The sequence below is a fragment of the Apteryx mantelli genome, chromosome 1, assembly GCF_036417845.1.
Source record: "Apteryx mantelli isolate bAptMan1 chromosome 1, bAptMan1.hap1, whole genome shotgun sequence".
Taxonomy (NCBI): domain Eukaryota; kingdom Metazoa; phylum Chordata; class Aves; order Apterygiformes; family Apterygidae; genus Apteryx; species Apteryx mantelli.
In genome coordinates this window covers 159,042,928-159,067,883 of record NC_089978.1, presented here as the reverse complement: position 1 = coordinate 159,067,883, position 24,956 = coordinate 159,042,928, and the positions used below count along the sequence as shown (strand labels likewise).

The 24,956-nt window shown below is 42.0% G+C and overlaps 1 protein-coding gene across 1 annotated transcript in view; it reads right to left on the bottom strand.

Moving 5' to 3' along the window:
• TBXAS1 (thromboxane A synthase 1) overlaps nt 1-22,182 on the bottom strand; it is a 233,323-nt gene extending 211,141 nt beyond the window's left edge. Inside the window, exon 1 of the mRNA XM_013947330.2 lies at nt 22,015-22,182. Within this exon, the coding sequence (XP_013802784.1) occupies nt 22,015-22,112 (98 nt within the window). The 5' untranslated portion in view covers nt 22,113-22,182. The remainder of the gene's footprint in view (nt 1-22,014) is intronic.
• Nucleotides 22,183-24,956: the final 2,774 nt, after the last annotated feature.

Below are 24,956 nucleotides of genomic sequence, written 5' to 3'. Positions count from 1 at the left end.
GTAGTCTATTATCTACACACACCATATCAGAGGAACAGACAACAGCTTTTTGCGGGTTTAGTTATTTGATCCCTGCAGCAACATGCTCCTGACACAGTTTTATAGCACTCTGTGGAGTTTTCTAGCAATACTTCTTCCATCTCTTCAGCAGACAATGCAATTGCAGCATGTGCCTTGTATGGGTATAAGCACGCTTCCAGTCTTTAGAGCCAATTCACTGCTGCACAATATTAAACACAAAAGTAAGTTATCGTTCTATATTATATTATATGAAAAGGCAGAATACAGCTAGCTATTTAAGCCTCTGCATAATACTTTTAACCTAGAACTGAGAGAAAGTGCATGCTTTGAAAGCTTTTTTACTTTGAAATGTTCAGCTAGGTCTTCCACTCTAGATGAGTATTTCATACAGACAATGCTAACCAGCAGAAATAACCCATTCCACACTCATTCATTATACAAATTCTGACATAATTCCACATTAGAAGTTAATCTGAATAAAAGCGCAGACTGGTACTTTGCAGCTGAGCCCTCACAGATATCCACAATAAAAAACAATTTTTTCATATTTGTTGCCTTGTGATGAATTTGTACTATGTTTGCCAATTTTGATTTGGTGCTTGATAGAGGTAACCACAGCAAGGAAAAACAAAAAAACAAGAAAAAAAAAAAAAGAGCATTTCAATTACTTAATTTTGTCATAAAACATCTACACTGAGAAGCTCTTGTACAAAAATAAAAAACACCACCTCAAAGTAATTTCTTTTTCTGCAACTAAGAAGCATTTTGTGACAGCAGGGAAGACATTCCCACCACTGCTTCTTCCAGCCCTTTGCGCATACTGCAAAAACCTGACAGTGCCTAGAGTGACTGTGCTCCTTCTCACCTTTTATATATGCACTGTGCAAATGTTACAGACAAAGCGTGAGAATGTTTTTTAAAACAAACAAACAAACAAAAAAGTACTCCAATTTTTTTTTTTTTACTTCAGTGTGGATGAATGTTTAAAGTATTCTCTGTCTTCCTTAAAAGACAGCTGTGTCCCTCCTAACCACAAAACATACTTTGAAGACCAGAACCTTATCGCTGTGGTACCCTCATGAAAGAGGCAATGAACTAGACCAGTCTCCAGTGTACTCAAGATTATTAGGTCAGTGACCATCTTTTCATCTTCTGTTCAGCACCCAATGCCATGGGGCTGGGTTTCTTTACTCCACACCAGTCTCTGCTGAAGTGTACCTGTCAGGGGAGAAATCCAGAGATTATTTTGGCTTGAACATCCTCATAGACAAGCTCAGGAAGTGTGGGTTAGATGAGTGGACAGAGAGAGGGATTGAGAACTGGCTGAATGACAGAGCTCAGAGGGTTGTGATCAGTGGCACAGAGTCTAGTTGGAGGCCTGTAGCTAGCGGTGTCCCCCAGGGGTCAGTCCTGGGTCCAGTCTTGTTCAACTTATTCATCAACGACCTGGATGAAGGGACAGAGTGCACCCTCAGCCAGTTTGCTGATGATACAAAACTGGGAGGAGTGGCGGACACACCAGAGGGCTGTGCTGCCATTCAGAGGGACCTGGACAGGCTGGAGAGGTGGGCAGAGAGGAACCTCATGAAGTTCAACAAAGGGAAGTGCAGGGTCCTGCACCTGGGGAGGAATAACCCCATGCACCAGTACAGGTTGGGGGTTGACCTGCTGGAAAGCAGCTCTGCCGAGAAGGACCTGGGAGTGCTGGTGGACACCAAGTTAAGCATGAGGCAGCAATGTGCCCTTGTGGCCAAGAAGGCCAATGGTATCCTGGGGTGCATCAGGAAGAGTGTTGCCAGCAGGTCGAGGGAGGTGATCCTCCCCCTCTACTCAGCCCTGGTGAGGCCACATCTGGAGTACTGCGTCCAGTTCTGGGCTCCCCAGTACAAGAGGGATGTGGCACTACTGGAGCAAGTCCAGCGAAGGGCTACAAAGATGATTAGGGGACTGGAGCATCTCTCTTATGAGGAAAGGCTGAGAGAGCTGGGCCTGTTTAGCCTGGAGAACAGAAGACTGAGGGGTGATCTTATCAACGTGTACAAGTTTCTGAAGGGAGGGTGTCGAGAGGATGGGGCCAGACTCTTTTCAGTGGTGCCCAGCAACAGGACACGAAGCAAGGGGCAGAAACTGAAACACAGGAAGGTCCATCTGAATATGAGAAAAAACTTCTTCACTGTGAGGGTGACCGAGCACTGGAACAGGTTGCCCAGAGAGGTTGTGGAGTCTCCATCCTTGGAGATATTCAAAACCTGCCTGGACGCGATCCTGTGCAACATGCTCTAGGTGACCCTTCTTGAGCAGAGGGGTTGGACTAGATGATCTCCAGAGGTCCCTTCCAACCTCAACCATTCTGTGATTCTGTGATTCTGTGAATTTAGAGGCATTTGTACTGCCTCTCTGGACACAATTTGTACTTCTGATGCCAGTTCATGTGTCTAACCGTATCCAAACTGCCCTGCTGCATGCACTAGAATCGTGCTCACAGGGACATACGCAGCAGTACTCCAGGCTGCCTTCCTGTTTATTTTTAAATGCACCTACTCCTATTACTGTGGGGAAAGGAGAGCAGTCAGCATGCCTGCAGAGACAGCACTGCCAACTCCCAGCTTCTGCCGAGCGCTGCAGCAGCCCGGCTCCTGCTGAGCTCCGACCATGCACCCACTGTGAGCAGTGCCTATTGCTGCTCAGCTCGCAAAGGAAGCAGAAGGCCCCAAACGAAGAGTTAAAAAGCTGCGCAGGAAAGTTGGACCAAGCCTGCAAAAACATTTTGATAAGCATGTGTGCAAGTGGAAAGGCAAGAGTACACAACAGCCAGGAGCCCACGTGCTCTGCCCTGGGCTAGACATAAATTCTGCGTCCAGCTCCTCTGCTCTAAGTGATTCCAGGTCACATCGATACATCATGAAACTTTATTATTTGCTCATGGTGTTTAAACTTGGGGCAGGAAGCAGCTGGACTCTAGAGTATGATCTCATATGAATCCGGGTAGATATTTCCATGGGAGCATGGTACAGCTTTTAGCAGGTTTAATTTCTGCTCCATACCTGTGTTTTCCTGCCTGGGGAAGGAAATACCATGTGGACTCTGGCACAGGCAGTGGAGAGTTAATAGCAGAATATCTCCGGATGGAACTTGTTGTTGTTGCAGAGATGCCGAAAAACAGACAGTTATCCAATAGCATTAGCAATGTAAAGATTGACAAAGAATAGTAAAACCACAGGTTTATCCCTGAGCAGAGGCCCCTGCCACAGCGGTAGTGCTCGGTGCAGACACAGGTCCCACACTGGAGGCATCACCCTGCCCATGGACCCACGTTGAGCACCATGGGCTGTGTCATGCAGGCGGGCAGGGGAAAGCGGATACCAAGGAATCGGTGTCAGGCGTGAGAACAGGATAGAGGAGTATTTCCACCAAAAGCCCATAAGCCTGGCAGGTCCTCTGACAGCAGAGCCCACTGCGATTGTACAAGTCAGAGCTATCTGAACCCACCTGGTTCTTAGAAGAGACTTTGGCCTAGGACTAGTCCTTGGGCACAGCTGCCAGCATTGGCAATAGCAGTAATTCCCCCAGCAACATGCGCACGTCCACACACACGCACACACACACACGCACACACACACACACACACGCACACACACATGCACACACACACACACACACCCATTTCCAGAAGACCATGGAGATTAACTCTCGTTCCCTGTCTCATTCGGTAGGATTTTTGTCTACCTCCTGCCTCCTGCTCTCCCTCAGGCCAGAAGAGAAGTCTCTTTAAGGATTATCTTGCAGACTCTGTGTAGTCGCCTTCTCTCTAGTTACACCAACGGACAGCAAAAGAGGGCTCTGAGTAGCAGATAAGGGCAAGTATTCATTTTTATAACTTGACAGCAGAATAATTGAAGTAAATGTCATAAAAGTTACCCTAATGCCTACATGCATGCTAACAGGCTATCCACTAAGCAGCTGTGTTTTCACATAGTTAGATCAAAGAGGCTGCAGAACAAGAAGGTCATGGTTTGGTTACAGTATCTAAACAACTAAATCAGTGGGTACCACTGGGCCTGTCACTTGATCTCATTACCCTGACCTCACCAACTCTGGACTTTGGTGACCTTCCCAGATCAATATTTCAGAAACGACTGAAGTTTTGGAGTATGCTGAAATCGCTCAGAGTTGGCTAAATAATCATATCAAAAGTCCAGGATGGGGGAAAACTCACAAACTTTCCACTTAGGAAGCATTTTCCAATTGCTCTGGAATACGGTACAACCTGGGGAGAAAGGATGGGTGGGGGGGGAGCAGTAGTTTTCCTTGTAATTTGCATCAGCGTATTTTTTTCATTAGAACATTTTGCAGATCTTAAACATTTTTTCTTTTAATCAGATTACTATTGCAGCCTTTGTTACATTTTTCTATCTCATAGTTTCCAGGACTGTGCAAAGGAAGTTTCAAAAGACACATAAGAAGTTTTTCTCCCCAAACTTTATCATCATTTTTTACCTCTGTAAACAGCAAAACCAAACTCCTCTGCTATCAGCTTTTAATTACATGTAATCATATTTCCTTTTGCCAACTTGCATCATAATATTATTTATGTAAGGAGGAGGAAGCAGGACTCACTCCATAGTCAATATGCTGATACTACTTTGTTTTCTATGCACCTGACACCTGTTTGTCTGCTTCCAGCTCACCAAAAAGCCTGAACTGGCCACGTGGATCAAATTAACTTGAGTTTCAATGCTTGCTTCTTTTTTGTTAATTTTGTTTTTCACAATAAAAATAGTCTACTTTTAAAAACTTGGCTAAGGCTTCTTCCTTAAAGTTTTATTAGTTCTGCTTCACAAGAATAAACCCAGCAACAAAAGTCTCACAGCATTATCATGAGTCCCTTATTATATGAATTCGTCTGAAAGCATCAGTTTTATCAGCCACATGATTGCATAAAGAACGAGAGAGTTTGGGCACGGATGAAGGGATCCAGCTAGAACTTATTTCTAGGCTTGTGGTTGCTAGGTAGAACTGAAAACAACCTCAAAGTCCCAAAACCTACAAGCAAGTAGACTCCCCATGTTTAGGGCTTAAATAACAAAGCTGAAAAAAGCAAAACAAAAAAAGAAGAAAAAAACAAAACAACCCTTAACCCTTATGATTTTCAAGCCAATTGCACAATATTTTGGAGCTTGGCTAATGAAGCCTAAGCATTCAAAATTCTGCAATTTTGTATTCTGCCCATGACGATGGAATACAAGCGTTAAGAGGCTTTCCTAGCCACGTGGAAAGATTACACCCACACCCAGCAGTAATACTGTATAAACTGCCATCCTGGAGAAAGGGCCAGATGGTTGTCTCAGCAAAGAGACAGATCCTTAAAAGCGAGGACTTGAGCTAGGGGAAAGCCTCCCCTTCTCTGAGAGATGCGTTTTCTGCCAGGACTCCAAAAGACACCCCTGCACCTCTGTCTCTAGCATTCACATGCTGAACAGCAGGGATGATGCTTATTTAGGAGGTTTGGCTATTTCTGGAGCATTCTGTAGAAGATCAGTGACATTTCTACAGCAAAACAAGCTTTCCAAGCCTACCTACAATGCTGGGATATACAAATTGATTGAAATGCTGGTAAACCTGCTGGGACTGGCATTGAGACTTCTCTTCTCCAAGATAAAGTGTATAAAGTGAATTTATTTTGCTCTATTTAAGAACTCACACTTCAATTTAGAGCAACTCCAAGGAGTTCAGTAGTGTTGCTCTTGCTTTACAGCAAGGTAATAAAGATCACAATCAAGCCTTCTATGCTCTTAAGGCATTTCTTACTTGGTTTTGTTAGGAAAGGTATATTCCTCATCTCAAAGGCATGCATAGTTAGATAGAACATTGCATAAAGATTATTTCTCCTGATTTGACTGGCTCTGACTTTAACTAGAGCCTTTGAGCACCCTTACAGACCAAACAACAACAACAAAATGTGCTTCATAAATGAAAACTAGTTTAAAAACTTCCATTTAACTTGCATTTGGCAGTTGGAAGAATGCTGGTTGCCTGCTTGCTTATAGACAGTGAGGTTAATGGCCCTTCATAAATGACTCCAAAATATGCTGTGGTGACATACCATAAATAGTGTGGGTTGGGAGTTCCTTTTTAATTCGTTTTTTGTAGTCCTCAGTAAGGAAAATAGAAGTTTCAGGAATTTATCTACTCCTCATTCTTGTGCATGCACATGCAAGTGTCACTCTTTTTCTCCTAAGACAAAAAACAGAGCTATACTTACATGCACCTGTGGCACCACTGAACTTCCTATTCTACCCAGGGATCTTTCACGTAAATCAAGACTATCTGGTGGTTAAAAAAAAGAGCAGAACAAAAACAAACAAAATACTTTCACACATCAAGTTATGAACTCAGAATTAGTCCCTATAAAAGTCTGAGGTAAAGGAAATGAAGCTACAAATCAACAGCACAACCAAATACATGAATAACATACTTTTTCATTTAAAGTGCTCGTTGTAAGAATGAAACAAAACCAAGTGGACAAACAACCTTTTGATAGCAACATATTTGTCAATAGACATATTTGCAAGCCTTAGTGTTCTACACAATGCTTCTCAGGCCCAATTTGGGTTTCAGTTTCCATGGGCCTTGGCCGAGATAAGACTTTGACCAATCTTCTAAACCATAACTGAGTTTAGGACTTATTCTGAAACACAGTAAAGATTAAACACGTCATGAGTTCAAGTGTCGGAGAAACAAACAGGCCAAAAACAATGTGTCAGCTGTGACTTTGGTTGAGGATGACCCCAATTTGTCTTCCCCAAAGAAAGATTAACTCAATGCTAAAGGGCTGACCCTAATTACTGGCCTCTAATTTAATTTATTTTATTTTTTAAATACAACATATATCATCACAAAAAGATGGAAAAAAAAAAGAATTAAAATCTGCACGTAAGAAATATAACTGATAACTAGCTGATAACTGGAAGTAAGTCATTGTTTCCTGTTATCCCTGACATGCAAATCCTAGACCTAATGTGAAATTGCAACAAAAACAGATTACGCAAAACATGGTTACCATGCTAAGATAAGCAAGCCAGTTTCATTGGTTATTACTCTTTCAAAGTTGAATGCATCCATCTTGGGACAAGTGGCCTGCCAACTTGGATCAAGAGTATTCCCATTTGTTTTTTGAAGACTACTAAGGATGTATTTGATCTTTGTTTTTCTAGTTCCCAGCCAACTGGTAGCCAATGCTTTCTCGTAGCAGACTTTGTCCATATGATGCATGCATTTTAGATGAAGTATACTACCCAACATGAAAATACTGCTACTATGTGAGACACTGCCTTGCAGTTTCAAGTGAAAGAAAAGGTTTCCTCCTCAGGTCAGGGGGCTGGAAGGCTAGTGTGAAGCTAGTGTAAAGGGAAGGAAGGAAGGTGCTAGAAAGAATCAGTCAGTTGCACCTACCCAAATCCCCCCAAACAGCAACAGCATGGCAAGCTGAATGCATTGGCGGGCTGGAGCAGAGCGGCCAGCACATCCCCAAGGTCGGCTCCATCACAGATGGGAAAGGATCTGCCCTGCAATACAGCCCGGGCAGCTGCCCGGCAAGCACTCGGTGTGCTCTGGGGGCTGTGGGAGAGGACGGGCAGGCGCACTCCAGCTCGGCAAGGCTAGGACAAGTGAAGCATTGCATCAACCCGATCGCACAGATCAGGTTGCTGCCCATCTCCCTCAATTCAAAATCAGCCCGAGCAGCTGAAAAAGCAGACCTGAACCACTGCCATCTGGTCCTGTGGCTCTAACGGTGCTTGTGTTACCTGCAGTCACGCAAGTGAAACGCTCTGCTCAGTGAAAGGAGGACAACCCCTGCTGACAGCTCTGCCGTGGACAGCAGTGAAGGTGTCAGCTCCCTCCCGTGGGGGAAGCACCAGCTTCCAGCTGCGAGCTGTCTGACACGGGTTGAAGCTCCTTAGTTTACATCTGCAAATGCAAGTATGAGCTCTGCACTTGGGTTGTTTAAATGTAAGCTCCCACTCCAGCAAGAAGCCCTAGTTCTCCCAAATCAGCGATGATCTGAAGTTATTAGAGTTCAACAGCTGTTTTAATAACTTGTACAAAATCAAGCAATGGTCTTAGTCCACCATTTAACATCTGGTTAACTTTAGTTTAGTTCCTGGCAGAAACACAGAGCCCAAAGGTCAAGATAGAGCATGGGGAAAAAGTCTTCACTGGTCAATTGGTCTTTCATAGATCTCTTAATATCCAGGACCAAAGAAATTATGAAATACTTGGATACTCCTGTCTAGGTTCAGCGTGACAGGACTCAGTGATGCCCTTTTGTCAGTAAAAATATACACTTTGTGCTTACTTGCTTTATTTAAAATACAAATCATAATAGTTGTATGTGACAAATTCCTAAGTATTGAACCCTCACGGCTGCCAAGCAGCGTGCTGCAGAACAGAACAAGGAGGGCTATAATTTTCTTTCCTTTGTTTTTTTATTTGACCTTCAATTTCTCAGTTGTCCTTGGATCAGTCTGGAACTAAATATAGTCCTTTCAGCATTATTTATATGTTTAACCCAAAGCTACCCACGTGTGTCAGGGGACTATCATAACACTGTTCTAAATTATTTTAACAGCTTATTTTAAATTGGAAAATGTGAGTTTTGAAAAACCATTGTCAATTAATTACGATTCCACAAACTCCTACTAACTCTCTTGTGTTTTGTAACAATTTGCTCACAGCCCACAAGACAAAGCCTCCAACTTGCTCAGAGAAAGCTCTCGAAACTGCCCAGCCCTTGAAATGCTGACTGATCTTTAAATTAACACATTGATAATGATTTTGGCCACCAGCTATTTACAAATGCAATGCAGTTTACACATTACAAAACACAGATGATCAACTGCATCCTTGGGGATCAATGATCATTGGGGCTGAAACTTCCCTCAGACAGTGCGCCGTATCCCTATAAACTGTTTAGAAAGGGAACCAAAAACAACCACGTGCAACTGAAAGTCATTAGTGTCTAATTAGATACAGTAATTCCTCCCAAACTGGGCAATATGCTTTTCAGTCAAAAGGTCTTGCCAATCAAGGAAAAGACAAAACAGGCATTGAAATGGTCCAGCCAGAAACCTTGAGAATGGAGCTTTTCAGCCTAAGTTAATGGTTCTGTGGCACGTAGGCTTGCTAGGGAGCAGTCAAAATGAGGAAGAATTGGGTGGGTGGACAGATAGATGGGTACACATACACAATTTCTATCATGTAAGAGCAATTTCCCCAGTATCATCACAATTCTGCAAACAGCATCAATTTTCTTTTATTTACATAACCAGTGCAAGCAACTTCAGAGAAAGATTTATGGTGCAGCTTGGGTTTCTGTGTGGGTTGCTCCTTTACTTTATCAATATTATGTTTAACAACACTTTTAGCCAGAAAAAGATCCATGTCAAAGTGGAGAGGTGAGAAGAGAATGCTTTCTAACTTTTCTCAGGTAAGTAAGAAAAAGGAAAAGGAAAAGAAAAAGAGAAAGAAAAAGAGAAAAAGAAAGAGAAAAGGAGAAAAGTCTGCATTACCACTGATTTAAACAACACAAGCCAAATTCAGCCTATGAATTTAAAGGGATTATACTGAGAATTAGTTTGTTCCTACAAGTTCAGATTTTTTCAGATAAACCAGTTTATGAGGGGTTTTTAAAAGTCCAGGATTTCTTGGATGATAAATGATGCAAGTTTCTCCATGTAAAGTTTATTAAAACATTTTTAAATTTTACAGTCAGCTCTATAACCTGACAAAATAAAAGTCACCAAGAAAAACAACCTGCCATTGCCAACAACAGCTGGGACAATTATTTCTGAGTGTTAACCAACCCATTTAAGGCCAAATTTCCAAAAAAAAGAAAACCTGAGCACCTAGAATATTTTCCTTCTTTGAAGAAAAGTCTTTGGAAATCAGCTTTGTTATTATACTTACTTTTCATCTCCTCAAAAAGCTGAATTCAAACCACAGAGATGCTACAGGCCTGAATGCTGAGACCCACAAACCAATTCTGGGAAACTCATTTGCAAATACAAGACTTAAGAAATTGATTCATTTGCACTTAGCAGTCAGTGGAATTTCAACTGACCTTTTGTTGCTTCTCCCTGACATTACTAGGGCAATTGCACAAAAAATTGCAACTGAAACTCTGAGTTCTCAAGCAAGTTTGAGACCCTGTTTTAATGATACAGTAAATCCAGTTTCAGGGATACAAGCATCAGATCAAAATTGTCTCAGCCACACCACCCAAAGTGTAGATCTAGTATAAACAAGCTCTGTTAACTCAAATTTTTAAAATAAAATGAAAAAGTGACCTTTAAACCAGGTCAGATATCATCTATTGTCTCACACAATAGTGCTACTCAGTGTAGCAAAAAATGGCAAAAATTTGTTGTCTGGCACTCCAACTCATTTAATAAAATCATCATGTGTGCCCACCCTGGTCCAGATCAGATCTGTATTACAGAATGGTCCAGTAGTGCAGAAATCCAGTGCTGGTAAATATGAATCCACAGCCTGGGCTTCATAGTAATAGATACTGAAATTCTGTACATGGGCTGCATTTTTTTAAAAACACAGAACAACATATCAACCACAGAATGAAGATATACAAGTCCACAGCGAGGCGGTGTCATAAAACATGTGCAGGGTCAATGGCTAACATCTCTGTTATAAAAGTTCTATTGGTTTTACCCAAGGTTATTTCCTTGGCTGCCAGAAGTCATTTGGCTGGAGATGGAGTAAGGGGGCTGCTTTGGGGACTTGGAGTGATCTGAGGATCAGAGCAGTTATGTTCTGCCTCTTTTTTAGAAGCTGTTTGTTCCCAGTAACTGCCTACATATTTATATATGTAAATAACTATCACCAATAACTGCACCAGGGGAAAGTATTTTCCTCACGTTCTAAATCATGTTCTATCAAGAAAAACAGAAGAGGTGTCCCCAAATTTTGTTGCCTTCCTGCCCCCTTCTGCTGCTAGCTCCAAGTTCCTCCAGGTCTCAGAGGTCGCTGACAATCATAGCAAAAAAACAGTCCATTATGCTAGTGACTATCAAGCCTTTATGACCTTCCGTGCCCCTGCAAGGACATGCAGCACTCCCCGAGGCCCTGGTGCGAGAATGTCAGGTGTAGCCCACTCATCCTGTACAGAAAGCCACCTCTCAGGAGGGTGGTGAGCAGAAAGATGCTGCCTGGGTAAGTGATGCCTGCAAGTGCCCTGTCTCCAGGGCTCACCTGCAGCAGGACCACGTGCAGGAGCTCGCTGGGCACCATCTCCATGGGCTCCTCATCCAGCACCATCTGCTTTTTCCCATGCCCAGCTCCTCCATGCAGCATTACTGGGGCTGCCCCCTCCCTACTGTGCCTTGTGGCCATTCACCCCAGCCCCTGAACCATTTGCCATGCCCAAACAAAAGCAGGAAGGCAAGAGGTGCCATCCCCAAGGGCTTGCAGCAGGGCAGAGGGGCCACTTCTCCTGTCTCCCACCAGGCGAGGTCCTGCAGCCCGCAGCAGACATGTGCCAGCCACAGCACTGCCCTGGTCCCCAGGGAGAATTCCCCACTGGCACAGCAACCTGCATGTGCAGCACATTGCCAACAGCTGTTTTGGCTGTTTCCCCGTCCCCTCATTTTTATGACATACTCAAATTCACTTAGATTATTTTTGCCCCTCATCCTCCCACATACAATAATCCAAATCCATTCAGAGTGAAGACACAGTGTCTGAGACTGCAGAGTTCCTCCAGCATGTCCTCTCGTGCATCGTTAAACTACACTATTAAATAACCAAACAGCTCAACTCTATTAGTAATCTTATTATTACAGGATTGTAAAAAAAAAAAAAAAAAAAAAAGTGTGTGTGTGTTTTTGGTTTTTTTATGATGGAGCTGCTACTATCTGGAGGAAACCTGCGTTATGCACACACAGAAAAGCACACACAGAAAAGTACACACGTATTTCATATGGTGCATTGCAAGCTGCACAGAATAGAAAGCAGCTGGAGGAAAATGGCTATAGAGAAATGGTTCTCTTGGGCATCATCTGTTGATTTGTTTTGTTTATAGAAGGAATGAGATTTTTATCTCTGCTCAAAATATAAAATGCTTCCATGGCACTGAGTTCACTTCTTGGCTACGCTCTCACTCAGGAACGTAAATAAGAAGAGAAGGAGGGAAAAAAGGCTTCCCTGTACAAAATCCCTAGAAATGTCAAAAATTAAATAGGAAAATGTCTGTCAGTGATACAGTCAAGACTTGCAAGAGGAACTGAGTTACCGGCTATCATGGAAGTGAGGGCCTCCTTACAATGCTTGTTATTTGTTTGCTTCTACCAAAGCCAAGGAGGCAGGTCAGCAGACACACTCTTCAAATCCCAAGTCTCAAATCCCAGTCTGAGCCCTGGCAGGATGAACATCCTTACACTGTAAGTATACCAGTCCTTATGTGATTTACAGCCCATGAAGGTACAGATGCTTAAGGTCCTTTGATCATCTCAGGCTTACAGAAATACTCCAAGATCCTTCTGTAACCCTGCTCCAAGGAGGCCTCCTCATTCCTCCGTGTCTTACACCCAAGAACTGATCTTCTCTTTCTTTCAATGGCAGGGCACTTTTTCCAAGGAGAGCACCAGACAGTTGCTTTTGTACTCAAGTTCATACCACTTCCATTTATATTAAGCAAAAATCATGAGCCATTATCTTTCAAATAGCCCCACCTAATTAATTACAGACTAGATTTGAAGTTTTTCCTGGAACCACCAAGAGGTGTTTGCTCTCCTCAGAGCTCTGTTATCTCTCAGCCAAAGCTCCGGTCTGACTGGCTCACTGAAGAAGTGTTTGGGCAACCCAGAATCCTTCACCAGGTACAACGCATCGTAAGTTTCACAGAGATGCACAACAATCCAGAACATTAGTGCTTTACTTGTTGATGTCTACCCGTATATGAGAAGTACAGATTTTCAGTTTTCCTACCACAAAACCTATACTGAGGCCTATCTCTTGGAGAAGTTTGCTGTATCTCAACCCACAGTGAAGCTTTCAGGAAAAATGTTCAAATTGAGGTTTGTTAAAGTCTTCAGCGAGCAAACAAATTGCATGGGTATTTTAAGAGTTAGAGCAAGGCCCCCGCAGTCTTGACCACCATTTCTTCTCTCAGCCTCTGACCCTCATGCTAGTATGCAATGTGCATAAGTTCCTTCTGCTGTTCCTTCCTCTCCCAGGGTGGTTCTATTTCATGTCTTTCCCACATTTCAAACCACGTGTCTCCACGACCTCTTCATCTTGTTATAGCTCTGCTGAGAGTGTGTTTACATATAAGCTCTTAGGAGCTTTTGGGATGAGAAGCTACAAACACACATGAACAGATTACATCAGATTTATTGCTACTGAATAACTTAAGAGAACAGTTAGGGTTACAGGTTCAAAACTCTGCCAGTATGTCTCATCCAAGAGTATTTGCCCAGCATGAGCTTGATCAGTTAACCAATTACCCATCTCCTCTGAAGTCCGCTGCCTTTTCATCCTTCCTATACTCCCCTCGCAACTTCCAACAAATATCACAGGTTTATATTAGCTGAAAGGAACTATTCTTTCCCAGGAAGCAGACTTCCCTCTGTCAGCACAAGCATACAACCACTGCCCTATGCTCTCCTACCTCCAACTTACACCTCAGCTCAGCTTCTTTCCTCCGGCCTCAACTTCCCAAACATATTTTGCCTCATCCCTAATAACCCCTTTCTCAAGCTCCTGTAGAGTCATGGCCTTTTATTCCCACCCATTATTCCTAGTCCTTCTCCAGCCATTCCTGTTACTCTTTCCTAGACATCCAGCTTCTTTTCCTATTCAAGAACAAACACCAAACCAATCTAACAGTTTCTATTTTCCCGGTTTATTGCTTCCTTGACAAACTCACCCTGACAATCCCACAGGTTCTGCAGACCTGTAGAAGAAAGGACCAGCCAGGGAAGAAACCCCAATGAAGGGTTATGGACAGTCTCCCACATGCTAGGTGGCCCCTGCATTAAAACCCTCAGTTCCCTACTGCCCTGCGCAGTCATTCTAGCCATAGGAAGCACATGTAACATAAGCAAGTAGATCTAAAAGGAATTGGCACCAGTGTAAACAATGACACAAAGAAGCATGGGAAGAGTCAGGCATTAAACATCTCATTTTTCCTGTAAGAGTGAAACAAATGCATTTCCAGCAGACCCAAACCAGAAAATACTTTGAGCTCTTTCTGTTGGCTGTTTCTCAGCAGTTAGGATACACTACTGGGTTCATGGAACAGTAAAATTTGTTTTCAATGGGAAAAAGAGCCAAAAACAAACCTAGGGAGATAACAGATAGAAAATTCCATCTAGAGGTTTTATGTATGTCAAGAGGAACTGACAAAAGACACTAGAGTGGCAACTAAGGCATAATTTCTCCATAATATGTCAATATTTTATTTTAAAATAAGTTTTCAGGTGGCTCCATCAAATACTGTACAAAACTTTTCTATAGAACAGGAGGACGTGGCAGTCAAATACATTAACTGTGACTTAGTCAGCAACCAGGGCAAAACACACACAACATTGTTATTTTGAAGCTTGATGTGAGGGTGAAGAGGAGTGAGGAAGAACATAGGCAACTTTGTTTTAATGAGGGGAGCAGTGTTTAAGGAGAGGAGAGAAGGGGGAACACTGAGGGTTACTTTTCAGCACAGAGGAAGTCTAACCTGTCAAAACTGCCCATTGATTTAGCTTTTCATTTAAAAATCAGCACAGCCAGGCTGGCAGGAAACTTAGGCCACTATCTGAAAGATTTCAAGTGACAAGTCCATGCCCCTTGGAGCCCATAAGGATGCAAAACCACTCACCCCAAGGCAGGGCAGTCACAGGAACTGCCAATTTGCTCCCCTGGGGTTCAGGGGAGAGCAGGATTTGTGGCACTGTCTGGAGGAATTACAGCTGTCCTGAGAGGCCCCTTTGAGCCTGGCAATTAAGTGTACAGACATAGCAAGACACAGCCTCTGCGCAATGGGATAAAGTGCCCCACTGCTCAAGTAGGCACAGCCCTCTCTCCAAGGAGGGAGTTTACATTGCCTTCTTTCATCATTTCATTTCAATTCAATTTAATGCACCAAGGGCTGTGTGTTACGTTGCTAACATAGTCAGCAGATGGAGGCAGGAGCTCCTAGAAGGCAATTCAAAGCACCCAATATTAGATGAGGTGCCTGAACATCCCCAAGATAAATAAAGCAACCTGCCCCAAGCCAAAAAGCGGATCAGTAGCAGAGCCAGAGAGGAACCCAAAATGCTAGCCCAGCACAGCTGAATAAAGTTCCACAGAAACCTCCCAGGCAGAAGCTGCCTGAAGGAGAGGCTAGAGCAATCCTCCTTCCTCGCTAGCTCCCCTGCACTGCCCCTCGAGCTAGACCCAGCCCATCCAAGCCCAGCAAGAACAGAAAGCAGCGACAGGATTGCTGCAGGGCTGTGCCCTGCTCTGGCTGGCCTGGTGGCATCTGTGAGTATTAACCAGCTTTGCAGCATTCATGGATTATGGTCTATTAGATTCGAGATCTGGAGACAATGCCAGACAGCATGTGAAGTATATGTGTTTCATGAAAGGATGCTATCCTATTCCTGTAGGGTTACCTTAACATACTATTAATGCTATAATCTCCCTGCACTAAAATCAAATTGTACTTGCGTGCTTTTATTGCGGAAGAGGGAATAAAGGAGAGGGTTTAAGGAAAAACCAAGTCAACAAGGAATGAGTAAGCTCGGTGTTGATCTCTTTATCCAGAATTGTTGGGGTAGAAATGCACCTTTACAAAAGCAAAAAAAAACAACCAGCACTTCAGGGCCTTCAAATAAACACTGCTGGCCATGTAATCTCTAACTTCAAAAAACATAAACATTATAATTGGCCTCTGAATTTTACTAAGAGGTGCAAGCAAGCAAAACTAAAGTCACACAGCACTAGAAGCTGAGCTACATTTATCAGGATAACAGAGGTGTCATAATTTAGCCTCTGAGGACACCCCAAATAACTTTACTTTGAAGCTGCAAAAGCAAAGCTGGAAAACTCGGCTCTGCCTCTCCCAAAAACCAGAGCACTTTGTTTACTGAAAAGCAGCATAATCAGGGCACTGAGTGAACTTCATTCTGGACAATCAAAACTACCTGTTTTCAGATGAAAAAAAGTGTATTCAGCCATTTGTTGTATGGCACTTTTCCAAATTATAGTAGTTTACTCTGCTGCTTCTCAGGCTTGGCTTCATCTAGCTCACCTAGAGATGCCTGATTTAGCTCAAAGAGGAGGCTATATATTGCTCAGCTGTGGGATCAAATTATGTTTTACATGTTAGTGGGAATTCCAGATTTGCTTGATGTAAAGCTGTGTGACAAAGACAATTCGGGATCGGTGAGTTTTTTCTGTCATCAACAGCAGTTTGCTGATGTTTCCTGTTGAGTCAGATCCTTATAACTTCCATAATGGGCTATTTGAATAAAGGGGAGGGAAACACAATCACTTCCACTAACATAATGACCATTTTAGGAAAAAACGGCTAGGGGTTAACTGAACATTAAAAAAAAAAAAACCACACACACAAAAACTTCCCTGCCTCCTGCCCCAGTAAACCTGATAGGGGGCACACTGCAAACTGAGAAACCGCCAAGCTGTAATAGGGAAAGACTCTTTAGGGAACATAGTCTTAAGCCCAAATCTGAGGTCAGCCACCACTGTAGGAATGACGTGCAAAATTGAGGAGAGTTCAGCAGGGAGAGCCGGTGAAAGGACAGCCCGGGCCAAGCTGCAGTACATGAGCAGTGGTCCCTGAGCACCTTTAAGAGAGCTGTGCTTTCTGCCTGCTGGTAAAACAAGCAGGCTTTAGCAGCTGAAGATTAGGATGTCTTTCTGAACCTCTTCACTCATTGAACCTCATATGAGAGCAGAGCAAGACATCATTATGGATTTATGCTGGTGCTCTGTACCCATGCCTCTGTCTGCAGCCATGGTGGGCCTAGAGCCTTCTTTGATAGCAGCAGCAAGAGCTGGAAAAGCTCATGCATACCCACCCACAGTTGGTGCTGCTTTAAGAGATGATGCAAGTTTTGTACTGCCTAACATTGGCTCTGGCTGGAAACATTATCTGAATGTGTTAGAGAGAATAAGCTGCTCACCTTATACCTGCATTCAGATCACAGGCCTAGAGTCCCAGCAATCAAACAACTTTTGTAAACACCAACATTTTTAAAAGCAAGAAATGGTTCAAGGTCTATTTTTAGGTGGCATCTAGCTGGAGAAAAAGATCTGAGATGTATTTGATCTCACTTTTGCTTCACTGAGGCCCAAACAGCAAGGTTCTACAAAACCAGAATGAAATTTTATCTAGAGACAGATATCTATGAACTTGATTTTTCTTTCATAGCCCTTCCCAAAACCACATATTTAAGCAATGCAAAACAAGCAATAGTATTGAAATCATCTATACACAATACTAGCTGTCCTAAAATTTTAAATTCTAAAGCAGTCTTGTACAGATGTGGTATCAACTGATGAATTCTAACACACGTTTTCCCCAGTGCCTAACTATCTCCTCTATCTCTAACTGTATGCAAACATCTAGGCTTAAGATCAGAGGAACATTTTTAAGAAGTTGTTTTAGTTTTCATTCTTCTCAGTCAAAGACTGCAAAGGCTTTGGGTCAGCGTTGACTTGTTACATAACGCATGGACAGTAAATGTCTCTATACACTTCTGCAACACAAATCATCATTAAAATTGCTTTAATGTAAAAATGGCATCTTTCTGATTCATTTTATATGCCACTGGTATATATTTTACTATGTTTGAAAGCATGCAATTAGACACGCATCTTACAAACATAAACAAACACCTCCCATCCAACCCCCAAGTGTCTAAAAAAAAAACAGGTTTGTTTAGACAAGGGGTTGATAATCCAGTTTGAACACAGGTATCTGAATGCTGTGACAGCTTCTTCATAATGCTAAGCTTATGGTACATTAAACTTTAAAGCAAGATAAACTCCTGCTTTCATTTTATCAAACATCTTCCCAGACAGCAAAAAGAAAGACATAAAGCAATGTTTTCAGCTACAACCAAGCATGGGAGACCCAACTCAGCATATATTTGAGATGAAAATGAACAATGCTTTGCACAGCTATACTACTGTATTTTTTGCTAGAGAATATCACTGGGATTTGTAAATGTTAAACCTCATACTCCTCCCTTAAAAATAGTATTTATTTTTATTTCACACCTGAAAGAAACTGAGAGTCACAGAGTTTAAGTGAATAGAGACAGCAGTCTGTGAAACTGAGGAAGACAGTGCTCTTGAGAACAACTATTCTGATAATTAGTTTGACTAGCAGAAACCACAGAGGGGGAAAAAACAACGACAAGATATTTTTCAAGAGCGGTCAGTGTTGTGCCATTGGTTATTACTGGACTTCACGTACTAAGCCAGATTATGCCTTTTTGTGGGTAAAGCAGTAACAATTTCATTGTCTATCACAATAGTAATGGTATAGCAACATTCATCTAAGAATCCACAACATGAGGCTGGCAGGAAGAGCCTTTTTTTAACCTATTGACAGCAAGTAGAAGGGACAACCAAGTCCTTCTTCAGATCTGGAGAATAACAAACATCAGGCTTAAGCACATTAGTTAAATTAACAGTTTATGAAAAAAGCAACTTCAGATGTGCTCTTTTTGTTTCAAATCTGAAGAGACTGTGTACACAAAAGCTTCTCTGTTCTTTCTACTCCCCCCCCCACCCCAAATCAGCTGACTTAAAAGGTATTGCCTCTCCCTATAGCTAGCTGACTTAAGGCCATGTGGGTTGCTTGTGAAGGACAAAAACATTAAGAGATTATAGTCACTGAATTTTCCCCTGACTTAAAATTGACACAATAAACTACAAATACACCCTCATATTACACTGATGACAATACATGAGAAATGAGAGGTGTGCTATTAAAGGATTTGTTATAAAAAAAATTATCTTCATTGTACCATAAATAACAGCCTAAAGAATGACCGAATCATCCAAGTTTCCTCTTAAGACCTGTAACTTCTTTAGAAGTTTATTTTTATGCAGCTACAGCCTTGCCTTTTCTCTCCTTCCCAATCAACCCTCACTTCTCTCCCTGTTTCATATGACCTCACCTTACCCAGAAATGCAGAGATTGGTCTTATCACAACTTAGCAAGATACCACCTGTCAGCTGAACTGTGATAAATCACAGCTGCCCTTACAATACACACACTAACAGCTACTGAGGCTTAGCCGATGGGTGGTAACTCGAGGGGGGTCATTTAAACCACAGAGTATCCCTATCCACAAAGATCATGCTAAGGAAACAGGTCAACTAACATGACAGTTGCCATCACCATGTTACTATTCTAGTGTACGTTAGACCTATTGACTCTTCTCTTTAACTGCCACTGCCTTTTGTTTAGATTGCAAGCTTTAGATTGTAAAACGAACTGCTGATTCTTTGTACTTACACAAGTTGACACAATATGACCCTGATCTTGATCAATTATATGCCACTACCATACCTAAATTTTAACAGCAAATATTCATTCTTCTCTTTCCCCACAACTGTCTTTCTGAGAAGATGTAACACTCTGGCAGAAATAAAGCTTGAGAAAAGAAGAGTTCAGAAGTTATTAAAAAAAAAAGAAAAAAGCTTATCATGGTAGCATCCAAGGAACTTGAACAGTTATTGCTTTATTATTACTCCTGCCATACATAATGCTTGTGTTTTCTAACTCTGAGAAGAGGCACACAGTGGGGTATGCAACATGATTGCAACAAAACACGTTCTCTCAAATTAGGGACCTGCATTTCTATTAGCAACCTTTTATGTACTGTTTAAATAACTCCTTGCACCCACTGTTTCAGCCATGAATGAAGGAGGTTGTCTGTGTATGCGCACTGGGTTTTGTTCATCTGTTTAAACACAGAGCTCTGCTATAAAAACCTTATAAAAACCAACAGCAACAACCACACTTTTTGCAGCAGATGTGCCTCAAGACATTAACCTTACAGATTTAGTCTCTGCATTATACTGAAATAAATGAATCTGAATAGCTTAGTCCACTAGGCAAACCTACCAGCATCCCAGATATGTTGTCCAACGTGTTTTATTGCAAGTTTAAGAAACAACACCAGGCTCTCATTGGAACAGTGGCCTACAGGCATCTATGTCTTTAACAAGCTATCCTAAAAATCAACCTGTATCTGCACATCAACAGCAATAGTTATACTAATATGACTAACGTGACTGTAGTAATAGCCACCAAGCATATAAGAGTACAAAACCTCTTTCACTTGTAAAACTCCAGCTTCCTTTACACAACAACTTCACAAAACACTCATCTTTAGCTAGGGAATGAGAAACGCTGAATGGTTTCTCTCTACTGAAAGGTAATTTCCCAACTCAGTTCTAAGGTGCTAAGAAACTCTAAATCACACTTTTTGAAGCTTACATAGTAAGCACTCAGTTCAGCAGTTGACTATCCAGAGCCAGGAACCCGGCTTAACTTTGACTTCATACTGCTATTAAAGTTAGGCCTGTTTATGTCAAGACTTCTTCACTTCAGTGGGAGGAGTAGCCTTCTTTCAATTTTAACTAAAAATGAGGCTCTGGAAAAGCACATACTAGAACATAAGTACATTTACACAGCAGCTCTGTGTCTTCAGAGACCTGGGTACGTTTTGACTTTTATTAAGTGGAAGCATCAAGCTTTTACAGCAGTCTCCCAGCTGTCAGGAGCTCACCAGCCCATGTGCTGCGTTTCTGAATGGTGGGTCTGCCCTTCCCTCCCTCTTACTTTAAGCTTACAGAGATCCATAGGCCAGCATGGATTTATTGAAGGATCTAGTGCTGCCAGTCTTTTTCCAAGGATAGCTCAAAGTCAGTGGGACTTCCACCTTGGTGATAATTTCAGCCAGAGGTTTGGGCAGACCGAACTAAAAAAAAGCAGGCTCACCAACCTACTTGATATGGCAATGTACATCCAATATGGGCCTGACTTCACTCTTGAATCTCTCTAGACTCTCCCTTGACCGACAAGGAGATTGAACAAAGCTCTAAAGAATCAAGAAACATGTGCAGAAGTGATCCCTCCTTTACACTACTACAATGACTGATAAACCCATGGTTCCATCACTATTTTCCTATAGCTCAGCTTTGGTTTTTCTTCACAGGTGCTTTTTCTACCACTGTCCCCAAATCTTTTTTTCTCGAGTACACAAACAAATAAAATAAAATAAAATAAAGTGGTTCACTGTAAAGCAGGATTTGAAGAGGTATTGAAGTAAAAATGCAGTCAGAAAAGCATTTCCAGTTCAGCTAATTTAATTTCTGAAATAAATTATCTGGACAAAGATTTTTCTTCCATTTCAGCACACTCCATTGCAATGCCTGCTATGGTTTACTACTAGGGCTGCTGTCATTCTGATTTGTACCCAGTACTCAATGTGGCAAGAACAAGAGAGGAAATTCAAACAACAGTTAAAGTGTTTGAAATCTTAAGCTGAGGAACCTGTCAAGAGACAAATGTGCAGCACAGTACAGAAAGAGGTCCAGCAAGACGCTGCAACAAGTGCTTAGTTTCTTTCTGACCAGCACCAATATTCCTGTAGCCTACAGAAATTAGTAAGAAACCAATATTAATAAGTTCTTAGATTTTGAAGACAATTTTTGTTAATAGTTGGTTGGTAAAGCACTTCAGAGAAAATATTTCAAGGACAGAATTCTCTAAAAAGCAACATGATTTTTTAGTAAGTATTTATTTCAACCTTTGCACCTAAACCAACTCCCTCCCATATCCCTTTTACCCAAATATCTTCCTGCTTCATCTTAAGAATAAAAGGACTGTATAGATGTTGGGGGAACTTCAGCAGGCGGCGCACGACACACATCCTGTATTATCATGCATACACTTACCAATACAGTAGAACCAGAAAGACCACTAGCAAAGCCAGGGTGACAGTTGTCCTATTCATTTCTGCAGAAGCAAATGCCAGGAGATCTCCAAGCTCCATTTTCCTCCGCTACAGCTCCAGCCTTGAGTGGTTTGAGTGTGTGCGCAGGGGAAAGTCTCCTCAAGAGCTGATAAAGCCTTCTACAGCTACATGAATGACATCTGTAATGAAACAGGAACCAAGAGAGCAAAACCACATCAAGTCAAGTACAAACTGCAAACCTTTCCTGTTCTCATCGACTGTACACTCAGAGAGAGAACTTGGAGGCTTCCTGAGTGGTAGGATGTAGCAATTTTTCCCCCTCTGTTGTTGACTGTCATGTCAGTAAATATTTACATAGCCATTGCTTGAGACATTAGTGCTGTCCAATAGGTTTTGAGATGCAAGTGTGGGAGACTGGGGAAAAATGTGGGGAAAAAAAGAGGGGAAAAGAGCCTGGCCACAGTACAGATCATGGAAGAAGAAAATAAAAAGACCCTCAGTAGTGCCTTGGTGTACAAACGGTGATATTCTGTGAAATAACAAAAATAGAGCATTTCTGCAATAGAAAACTTCATTAACAGTTAATTTCCAAACTGATTATACTCTAAAAGAATAGAACAAAGTCAATTTTAAATTATCCCATCTAAAAGGAGGGATTAGGGGAAAGCTCATCTAATGTGACTACTAGAAAACATATATAGAAAAAAAAATAAAGGGCAGTAAAACCTGACTGTGGCACCAGGATCTGTAAGTTAGCATCAGTCACGACTCTATGCAAACAGGATTGTTTCCCTATATCATGTCACGTTCAGGAGTACTGAGCAAAATTTACTGGCTCAGTGAAGTGTCCCCTCTGGAGACACAATGCAGGGGTAGCCAAAGTATTTCTAATATCAAGGATAGCATTAATATAGCCACATTGACTATTTCCGCACTATGGCATAGCCAAGCTGTCACACTCCCTCAAACAATCTGCACATGAACACCCAAGCTTTGAGTGCAGTTCAGGAAATGGGCTGTCCGTGGCATACAAATTCCTCAGGTTTCTTCCATATTTTTCTGCCTGCAAACCTCAGTCTTGTTTCGAGCATCTGATCCAGTCCAATTAGAGGGGTCACCCAGAAAGCAAACCTTGGAGCACTTCTTTGATAGGAGACCATCAACCTGTTGCATATAAAGTTATTAAATGCTAATATTGGAAAATCTTCAGGATTACAACATGAGCAGGAGCAACTTGCAAGTAAACACTCTTCCCTATGATAAAATTCCCAGGAACCATCCAGTATCTTTTGTTATTACTGAAACTAGAAACACCCACATAGGTACCACACCCTTCCCACATATTCCATATAACCTATTTGAAAGTTAAGAAAATCGAAACTACCCAGAAAACTTGGTTTGTGAATTATATGGTAACCTTGAGAAACAGACATTCTGCACATCTGATTCCCATAACACACCAGATGAAGAGTGGTTTCTTCTCATACAAGCCCCTGAGATAATAGCTTAGATTTAATGTGCAAGGCTTCTCCAATATCACTGTATTACATTTCCTGCTCTTATCAGAGAAGTTAATAATACAGGTATCAAAAAAGTAAAATCTCTAACACAATGGAGTTTAATTTTAAGAAGATTTGGCTCTCTTCTAACTGAATCACTGCTATTTTGGTTCTCTGCACTTCACAACAGCATTAATCCCCTTCCAGCCCCAGATCCTGGCAGAATAAGTAAAAGGTGTTAACCAGCTCATCGGCTGCACAGAAAAGCACAGTAGTTCCCAGAAAACCTTGCTTATTGCATTAACAATGCTATTGCTATTCTGGGTCAATAACAGCACGGGCAGTTTGCTGCTGCTGCCAAGCTCTCCAAGAACAACTGCAATAAGATTCAAGACCAGTGACGCAAGGGATTGATCAGTGGGCACAAGCCAATCCCAAGCAGCAATTGATCCTGTGGGACTTTAAGGGGGAAAAAAAAAGTATTCCATGTGTATTAAAAACTCTTCAAAAAAACTGCTATTAAGTTCAGCAAATAGAGAGTCAACTACAGACCTTGCTTAATTTTAGAAGTACACTGGAGCCTTTTCCCAGGCACCCTGGGAGGTAGGTGGGATGAACAGTTCTTAAACACACGCATTACAAAGGGAAGTAGGCTTTCGCATCAGCATCCAATTTGGAAGCAAACACATAATCAAGTATGTTCCCAACAACAACAAAATCATTTCTTGTTGTTGATGTTGGGGTTTCCATTTTGTTTTGTTTTTTAAACCTCAGCACCTGTTTCTTGCTAAAGGGTTTTTACTTGGCATCTTCAACCATGAAGAAGGGTGGCACGCAGCATTAATTCTAAAACCCACCTGGAACATGCCTCACAACAAGCCTACATGCTTGTATTTATCATCACAAAGTACTTCACTTCCCTGAAGAGACACAGTCTCAGAAATCCACATGATACATTCTGGGGGAAAAAAAAACATTTGGGGAGAGGGGTAGGTAGGGATCAGGGAAGGAGACAGCAATAAAAATAGGCTATTTACCAGTCCTACCTCCAGCATTCCCTCTTTCTTTAAAGCTCATTTGCATGAGAAATACCACCCTTATTAACTAGTTAATAATACAGATATTTTCCATCAACCTCATAATTCTTTTTCTGGAGACATGCTGGTCAGGCTGATTACGACAAGGATATCAAACCACTACAAAGTCAGGTATAAAGTCCTCACTAGCGACACACCGGAGGAAGCCGAAGACAAGCAGAAGTGGGAGAGCGCCTTCTCCAGGCAGACTGCTGTGAGTCAGCAGCACTAGCTGTGCTTGCCCTCATAAGGCTTCTCTCCAGATCTCATCTACCAGGCTTCGCAGCTCCTCAGTGTGGTGCCATCTGGGCTCTCCCCTTTGGCAACAGGGTGAAGCCACAGATCTC